Here is a 10,143-nt window from a genome sequence, read left to right as displayed (position 1 = left end):
CGAGATTGAAGATTTTAAAGCAGAATATGATAACAAACTTGCAAATTTCATGAGTTCAAATGAAGTTGCTGATAAAATAAAAACATTTGGAAAAAGAAGTTGATGATGGTGTAAAAAAATTATTTACCAATTTAATGTCTCATATCGAAAAAAGCTGATAAAATTACTGAAGCGATCAAAGTTGAAAAGAATTATGTTAGTTTGGCTAATAAAAAAAGAATTGTCGGTGTTCGACCTGGTATTGACAAACATGATGTTGTTGTTAAAGAACAAATTTTAAAACCTCTAAAATTATCAGAAAACATCGATATTGTTGATTTAACGTGATCCGAATGTTAAAAATGCCTTAGATTTTAAAGGAAAAAAGAATTAGCAGTGTTAGTAAAGGAATTAATCCATTTGATGTTGTTGTAATGATTCAAATTAGAAGATCATATTAAAATGTTTAATGAACTAAACAAAAATTACGAGAATCATAAACAGCATGTTAAAGATTTTACAACAGAAGTCTATGAAAAACTTGAAGCGAGAAGTAAAAGATCTATAGAAAATTGTGATGAAAAATTTACAAACTTTGAGGAAAATTTCAATCTATATAAAGCCGATCTTATTGAAAAAAGTCAATAAAATTTCAAGAGGATTTTAATGAAACCTATAGAGAAAAATGTGAAGTTTCTAAAAGAGTAGCTATTAATCAAGCTTTAACTTCATAACAAATTAAATAAACTAGAAGAAAACTTTAATAAATTTAAAGAAGATGTCGATAAAACTTTTGAAAACATCGACAACAGATTTAATGGAGTAGGTGGCTATGATGACTAATTTTCCTTATATAAATGGCGCTCATATATTGTGTGAGATGTAAAAGAGAAAAACTCGCCACAAACGATATAAAATACTATGCAAACATTAACGGAGTTAAGAGAATTTCTGGAAAATGTGGCTGAATGTAACTCAAAAAAAGAGCCAATTTACAAAAACTTGAAATTTTTCCCTAATAAATAGAGATGGCGGGACATTACAGTGCTTTCGATCTTTTTATAATGCAACACGAAAGAGATTTGAAAAAAGAACATTGGGATGTCATTTCTCAAAAATATGAATTATCCGAAGATATGATTGAGATTATACGTAAACAAATTGAATTGGTTATAACATTGCTAAATATCAAACTTTATCATCAGAGGTTCATTCAAGAAAATATACATTATCAATTAAAAGATCATGTCTGTTCTTTGTCTCTATCAACACTTGAGTATAAAGTTTTTGGATGAAAATAAAGATACAGTTGATTGGAACAATATTATAGATAGCGGTTACTATCCTGTGCAAATTTTATTGAAATATGTGACCGAGATCGCAAAATTTAAGGAAGAGAATCCTGAATATGACGAAGTAGATCATTAAAAAATGACTCTAATTTATATCTTTTCTTATAAAAACGTACATTAGATCGATGAAAAAATTGATACATGATGTTTAAAATTTCTAAATTTTCTCTTATTAAATGGCGGACTACAGAAAATATGCTAGTGATATTGAAAGGGCGGAGTTTAAAAAATTTCTATCCAATTAGTAAACAACATTTGAATGAACCGAATAAAAAGAACTGAGTTTAATATTGATTTTGGAGATAACTTTTGCTCGTCTAACTTCCAGTTTTATATTTCTGGAACTTTAAACAAAAACAAGATGGTCAAGCATATCTTGGAACTGATAATGTTAGATTAATCGATAATTTTATACCGGTTTTTATTTTCTAAGATTGAAGTAAGAAAACACAATAAATTGATAGAAGAAGTCGAAAACTGTGGTTAATTAAGCACTATTAAAGGAACTATTTCGTATTCAAAAAGTGATGTTATTTCTCAAACTTCTAATGGCTTTGAATCAGATTTTAAATTTGGTTGTTTTTGAAGCAGCTGGAATTTTATCTCATTTTGGATTAGGATTTTTTGAAAATGTTACTACTATTCCGATCTATAAAGGAGGATTTTATCTAAGTTTTATAAGAGCAGAAGACGATGATGCGATATTAAAAAACAAAAACTGGAAATGGAATGATATGCCAGTTGATGGGCAAATTACAATTACAGATTTTTTTATTAGAGTTCCAATGATTGATTATAAAATCACGAGTAAAAATAAGGTTGATTGATGAAATTACAAAAAGTCAAAACATTATGTTTAATTTTCCTAGATTGGCAATGTATTGAGCAAAAAGGTATTTCCGGAACAAACTTATTCGTTCGATATCACAAATATTTATAGAAATATCTTCAATCCAAGTTCGTTATCATAGGTTTTCAAACAGATAGACAGAATAATCAAGAGAAAAATCCTTCAAAAGTTTGATAGTTTGAATGTAAAAAATATCAGAGTAAAATTGAACGGTTCTTATTATCCAGATGAATTACAAAATTTAAACATTTCCGGAGGTCTTTTCAGAATCATGTATCAGATGTATCAAGATTTTAAGAAAGTTTACTGTAATAATAAGGAAATGTATTACAATCCTAAAGAATTTTTAGCGAATAGACCTATTTATGTCATTGATACAACAAAGAGTTTGACAAATATTTCTGGTTCAAAGAACGATATAATTATCATATATGGATTTTCAGAGTGCGGTTACCAATGCGGTTTGTTATGTTGTCGTTGTCTCTGATAAATTGCTTGAATATGATGTAATCAGGAGTAATATAAGGGAGATACAATGAGAAAAACTCGGCCATACTTCCTACAATCAAATCTGTTTTAAAGTAATGGCCAAGTGATCCCAATTGAACCTAAAGAATTTTTGAAACAAGATAAATTTTTGAAATAAGATAATTTTGAAACAAGATAATTACAGATTGTAATAACTTTTAGTTGGTATATATTCGTAGTTAAAATATGCCTTAAGTTTGGTATCGCTTAAATTTTTATTAAAAATATCTAATTCTATGTTACTTAAACTACTTACATCTATTTTATTTTTACGGGCTAATTTTATCCTGTTATATGTATATAAAGAATCTAAAGATATGATTATTTTTTATCTTGAATCTAGTCATAATATGTTTTTGAATGTTAGAAAGGTTTGAAATATTTTTGTTACCCCAAATGGTTATTGCATAATTTAGAAAAAGACATGACAAATGCTGAAAATACTGACTTTTTGAAGTTTTCTTCTTTACATACATATAACGGTTTCAAAGCTTTTTTAATTTGTTTTTCTATATGGTTAATATGTTGATTAAAAATTTAAGTCTAAGTCTATGATACCAGCCTAAGTACTTATAACATTCTACCTTTTTTATTGGTAATTGGTCATTAGTTCTGGAGAAATCTATATATTCAGTTTTTTGAAAGTTTAAAGTTAATTTATTTTGTTGTAGCCAATTATTAATTTTCGTCAGGTCCTCGTTTGTTTTTTTATATAAATCGTTACCTTTAACTATTAAGGCTGTGTCATCGGCAAAGAGTACTAATTCGCCATGTAAATTAAGGGTTGTTATACTATTGATAATATATTATAAACAAAAGAGGACCAAGACAACTTCCTTGAGGAACTCCACAGGTGATTTTTTCTAAATTTGAAATTTTGTTGCCAATTTTTGTATTACAGAACCTGTTATCAAGATAACTAGCAAATAAATCTAAACATTTACCTCTAATTCCTAAATGTTTCTAATTTGTATAGTAATATCTTAAAATCTACAGTGTCAAAGGCTTTCTTAAGGTCTAGAAATGAGATTAGTGTATTTTGATCAATACTGTTAACAACTAAATTGATTGCTTCCTCTGTATTTTTGTTTAACTCTAAAGCCAAATTGTTTTCTTGATAACAGGTTGTATTTTTCCAAAAAGCTATATAATCTCTCATACAAACATTTCTCAAATATCTTGCCAATTATTGGTAGTAGACTGATTGGTCGAAAATTGGATGGATCTGATAAAATTCCTTCACTTTTGTAGATTGGGCTGATTGTTGCTATTTTTTAATCTATCGGGAAAAATGCCAGTTTTGAATACTTAAGTTAAAAATGTATGCTAGTGGTTCACTTATTATGTATACAAGATTTTTGATTAGTTTGATTGGAATTTTATCTGATCCACTTGCTTTATCATTCTTTAAAAGTTTAAATTTTGGTCTCAATTTCTAGTTTGGTAATTTTCAGAGAGATATATAGAGTTCGGATTTGATTTCATTTTTTCGTTTTCTAGATCTGGAATCTTTGAAGCCAATTCTGAACCAATGTTTGCAAAAGAATTTGTTCATTGTATTTAAATCACCTGTGTATCTACAAGGTTTTTTGGATTTATTTAAAAATTTGTTTATAATATTCCATTTGGTTTTTGAATCAGATGACATTTCAATCAGTTCTTTATAATAGTTTTCTTTTAAAATATTGCTATAATGTATAATTTTCGATTTATAAAATTTTGCTTGTTCAAATCTCTTTTGTCTATACAGTTTATTTCTAACTTTAACGGCGGTTTGAATGCCAATTGTAAGCCAATTTTTTGTCATCTGAATGAATTTTGAATTTTGGTTTGTTATTTTTTAGAAAGGTTTTTGAAATTAGTTCATGAAGGTGTTGATAAGCGCTATTTACATTATTAAATCTATAGATTAAGCTTAATTTCTTTAAGAACTCATCTGTGATCTTCATTCTTCGTGAGGGTTGCGATGACGTGGTTGGAGGGTGCAGAAAGGGGGGGTCGACGAGTGATGAAACAAGGTGTTGCGGAGTGTTGAGGCAGTGTAGCCAGATGTTCAGAGTGTGAGGCTGCGGTTGATAACAAGTCCTTGACCGTCGGCTGCTTCAGGATGTTGCACAAACACTGCAGATCACGTCATGGTGATAAACACGTCCGCTGCTTCGAGATGTTGCACAACGCAGATCAGTGACTGTAGACCACACATCATAGTGTCGCTTGAAGTAATGAAATAGGCATGATTAGAAAATGTCTTGATGAACTGAATGATTCACACTGTCTTGAAGGAAGAGATGTTATGATGGATGAGTCTTAAAGATGGTGTAACGTAACGTGGTTAAAATTGTAGAATATAAAGCACTGAACTTGTCACTACGGATTAATTTCACTAAGTCTTGTTCCAAATAGAGCTGAAGATGAAGAGAATGCGATATTAAACCAGTAAACAGTGAACTTTTAACATTCCTGGATCAAAAAGTATAGAGTAAAAATTTAAAATATGACTGACTAGTGTGAGGTCTGGACGGGAAAGGCTGTTCTCCTGTGTTGCCGCGCAGTGCTACCAACATTTCTCGCTCAACGGTAATGCCAACATATTCTAAATTCAACATTCGAGTATTATAAATTCCACAATTTATGTTGTCATGAAAAATTGCTTGAATACAGTTTACCATAGTTTAATTTAAGTAAATTGTATTGTGAATTGTTTTTACATATTTATGGTGTATTGAACAGTATTTGTATTGATTTTTGGGCTGTCCCAAAAGTGGTCCAGAACCGCCATTATTATTATCTTGTTTTTACATATTTATGGTGTATTGAACAGTTATTTGTATTGATTTTTGGGGCTGTCCCAAAAGTGGTCCAGAACCGCCATATTATTATATTGTTTTTACATATTTATGGTGTATTGAACAGTATTTGTATTGATTTTTGGGCTGTCCCAAAAGTGGTCCAGAACCGCCATATTCATATCTACTTATATATATATATATATATATATATATATATATATATATATATATATCACGTGCTATGTTTGGATTAGGTGAATTTATCAAATATATTTCCCTGAATATATAGTTTATCTGAATATTTTACAAACAATAGATATCTTAGAATAATAAATGAGGTTACAAACCAATTAAGAACGGACTATAATATATAGTATGTACTTTCCAGCACTCTTTTTGCAATCAAATAGTTTGTGCATAATTAGATATTACAATATTTAACCATGAAATTAAATTTAGGTAAGTGTTCGTAGATTTCCGAACATTAACATTAATGAGTATTAGTTATGTTGGCTTAATTCACATTTAAAAATAATATATTATATGCAACCAGTCCTAAATTGGAAAAATGTATGTAGACCTACTGTATCTATTAATTATAGAGAGGTTTATTCACACAATCCTTTTACATATATTTTTTTATTAGTTTAACTGCACTTAATTTTCCAGTTTTAAAACTAATTAATTATATTTGTTAGAGTAGAAAGAAAGGAAAACCACTTTAAATATTGTGTATTAATCTTTATTTCAGTAATATCAAATTGAATTGGTCTTAAAAAAAATCTTTTTACTTGTTAGCTATTTATATTTAATTGCTAAAAGCTTACACAAGAATTTGTATTGTAAAAATTTTCTCTACGAGAGAGTCTTTGAAATAAAATAAATTAAATTAAAGTTGACTTCTTTAAGTAAAATTAACTAAAAAAGTTAAGTTTCTTGTTAAACTCAAACAAAATAAAATTTCTAATTCATTTAAAAATAAATTATATTTTTTCCATTATAATCGAGGTTGAATAAAACTGAACTCAAAACTTCCTGAAAATTCTTTGTGCCACTGGGGTCACAACCTCTTACTGTTGCTACAGATTCAAAAATCAAACTGTAATTTAACTTTGTTTCACCCAATTTTCAAAACCTCTATATCTTAATGTATACAAATTATTCTGACTACTAAGTGGTTATTACAAGTAACTTTTAAATAATATTAAAATAGAATATTTTACTTTGAATAATACTTGCAACGACCATGTACTCTGTTGAAAACATGCGTTAATTATTAAGTGAATTCAAATCTTATTTCCTTTTTGTATCAAAATAATAAAATAATCCCAGCAAAAGAAAGTTATAAGTAATTTTAATTCAAGACTGGTCGAGAAATAAGATTTGTCTTAAAATCCATTAATGTTTCACAACTGAAAAATAAATTTTAATGTATCAATGCTAATACAATTTACTAACATACGTTTTATGTAGTAATGCTTCATATTCAATAAAGAGTTTCTTGTGGAATAATACACATCGAATATAAATTTGTATGAATAATTTTTATTAACATATAGTATTTGTTTATTATCTGGCACTGAAACGCCAATAAAAACATTTATGAGTTGAGACTAATTATTGTTTATACTGCAGTTTAAAAGATTCTCCAATGTTAAAAGCTCAGGCCTTAGATACGACCAGCAGCTAACTAGTGTTCCCTTCTATGTTAGGCAAGTACTAATACCTTTATTTAAAGGAATTTTAAGAAAAATGTATCTATTTGAAAGTTAAGGTACACAAGTACTAATAGCCTGGTCGGAAGGGTTTGACACCATCCCCGTAGCCTGTGTGATAGTGGGGAGTACTTGAGGTCACTTCAATGTCACACCACTCCTCCTCCAACCCCTCCAAACCCTCCAACCCTCCACGCTTTCGCTCCACCGATCTCCTCCCAGCGTTCTTGTGGCGGACCCTCAATACTTCCAGCTCCTCCAGTTCTCTCTCTTGTCGCTCGTGTTCCACAAACACCTCCTCAGCGTCTTCTCCACAATCATCTTCAACCTCCTCTTCACTTTCTCTCTCTTTCTCTTCGTATTCAGTTCTACTACTACTCTCTTCATCCTCCATTGTCTCCTCCAGTTCCCTCTCTTGTAGCTCGTGTTCCACAAACACCTCCTCAGCGTCTTCTCCACAATCATCTTCAACCTCCTCTTCACTTTCTCTCTCTTCCTCTTCGTATTCAGTTCTACTACAATTATCTTCCTCTTCCATCGTCTCTGAATCAGTCTCATTTAGGCTTCCAATAAACTTTACTTCCAGGTTTTGGTTCGCTTTTCTGTTTTCAATTTCATCATTTTGATCATTTACTCGATATCTTTCGCGTTTCTTACAAACAGTGCACTTCTCGGTTAGCATTTGGTTGAGTGAGTTATTTTCATTAATTTTAAAACCAGTTTGACGCATCGAACCTTTAAAACAATGTTAATATGTTATTTAAAAAATTTTAAATAGCTATTGGAATATATTTTACCTAACTCTCTGAAACATACGAGTAAGTTGCCGTAAGTTGTTTAATACACATATAGTATATGATAAAACTGAAGGAATCCTGAAAAATATTTATATTATAATATTTTTAATGGTACCTGCTAAGCTACAACAAAATATTATGACTAAGTGCAGTATCAGAAAATTATAGCTAATCACCCATTGATTTCTATAAATGTCGCTACATATTTACAATTTTTTAATATATTAGCCAATTTTAGCTCCACAAAATTTTATATTTGAGAAGAGTTTATCACATTGCATTACACATTTAATTAGGAACACTATAATAATCTATATATTTTCATCAATACATATTTGCAGATGATGTACATACTGTGGGAAGGGTTGGTTCAATGTGAATGTTGAGATTGGCTCCATTGAACCTTTATTTTAAAGTCTTTTTACCTCTTAAAACGATTATGATTCCAGATTCCAGGATTAAAGTGTATGACAGTGTCAGATTTTAAACGCTTCACAAAATATAAGGGTGAAAAATATCTATAATCAACATTCACATTACACATTTATTTGTTTGTAATACTTTATGGAAATATAGCACCCACAAATTGAATTTTTAGTATTCAAATCTTTTCTTTTTCTTTATTTTATCTTTATTTAACAGGTTTTGTGTATGAAAAACATCAGGGATAAATTTTTAATGTACGCAATTTTAATAGCTTTTATTTTTCCTCGTTGTTAAGAACCCTTTAAGGCCTTTTTTGAAATCGTACTTTATTCCATGTATCCATCAGTTCATGCGTTACTTCTGGCAATGGTTTTTATGTAAGCTAACCTAAAAATAATGAGACTTACACGCTTAAATTGAATTGTAAACATACTATCCGTATGAATCCTGCCACTTCTATACCTACGTTTATCTCTCTGCAAAAATTAAACCTAGGGGCAATATTTGTATATATAGTGAGATTTATTAATTAATATAATATAAAGTATGTACAGGTATATCAATATTTATATTTAATAAATCACTCAATAGTATTTACAATTCAATTTGTTAAATAATATAAGCTAATACTTATACACAACATCATAAACCCACAAGGTGCAAGATGTAAAATCTTTTTTCATTTAATAGAACCATAAACACTGTGTTAAACACACCCATTATTTTGGAGGACAATTCGTGTTTTTAACGGAACAATAATATCTGCCCTGTACTTTTTCCAAAAAGAGAACTATTATATAAGTGTTACTAATTGATATGGAATTTAATTTGAACAGGTTTGATTTAATTTAGTTTTACTTAGTGATTATTAGGTTACAAGTTCAGCAGCATGTTTTTCGTTCATAGTTTTTAACAAAGTAGCCTACGTTGCTAGTCGCGTTGAAATTTAAGATACAAAATTGTCTTTCAGGCCAAGATTGAAAATCATAAATAGGTATTAGCAATAAACATAAAACTTTAAATATCTTTTCTTTTTCTAGTAACTTTCTTTAAAACTAAAGAAAACATTTTGTAGACATTATGGACAATATGCAATTGATGTATTGAGTTTACTGAACGTTTATTAGTATACTCAGTACACCACGATTTGTCAAAGCCGTTACCGTAAAAATTATGTGACACACATTAGTCTCACATGTTGTGTTCACCCTGTACGTAAGCCAGTTTTTGAGAATTTTTTTATCTTGTATTAATATTAGTTTATATCAAAATGGAAACGGTTAGTGACAGATGTTCTTCACTGTTAAATTTTAGTAGCCGACTTAAACATAATGCTGATTGTATAGGAAAATATAATTTATAAATGTAGAATATTTTTAATTAATGTTGTACTTACGAATAAGTGTGGCAATGAACACAATTAGGGTTACCATCAGAAATATAGTAACTAATTCCATTATTTAAAAATAGTAATTTTCAAAAATGTATATAACCAACAATCATTTAGTGATTTTTTCCATGTTAATCATAGTTTCATTATTTAATTTAAGATTTAAATTTATTTCAGAAACATATCTAATCTTAATGGTTTATTATATTCAATGTATACAAATTTGGACTCTTTCTTCAAATATAATACAATTGAGATACTGTTTCAATAAATATATGGAACATATTACTTATATATTATACAATTTTGGAAGTACT

The 10,143-nt window shown here is 29.0% G+C and overlaps 1 protein-coding gene across 1 annotated transcript; it reads right to left on the bottom strand.

Annotated features, from left to right (window-relative positions):
• Nucleotides 1-7,283: 7,283 nt before the first annotated feature.
• LOC124372404 (trichohyalin-like) lies at nucleotides 7,284-9,917 on the bottom strand. The gene is made up of 2 exons (XM_046830803.1): nucleotides 9,833-9,917; nucleotides 7,284-7,948 (listed from the first exon to the last, which is right to left on the bottom strand). Exons 1-2 carry the CDS (start codon nucleotides 9,891-9,893, stop codon nucleotides 7,284-7,286), a joined length of 726 nt encoding a protein of 241 aa, XP_046686759.1. The 5' UTR covers nucleotides 9,894-9,917.
• Between the last annotated feature and the right edge of the window lie 226 nt (nucleotides 9,918-10,143).

Source organism: Homalodisca vitripennis, unplaced genomic scaffold, assembly GCF_021130785.1.
Source record: "Homalodisca vitripennis isolate AUS2020 unplaced genomic scaffold, UT_GWSS_2.1 ScUCBcl_3122;HRSCAF=8442, whole genome shotgun sequence".
Classification (NCBI taxonomy): domain Eukaryota; kingdom Metazoa; phylum Arthropoda; class Insecta; order Hemiptera; family Cicadellidae; genus Homalodisca; species Homalodisca vitripennis.
The sequence above is the reverse complement of the archived record's forward strand: the minus strand, read 5'-3'. Positions and strand labels throughout refer to the sequence as shown.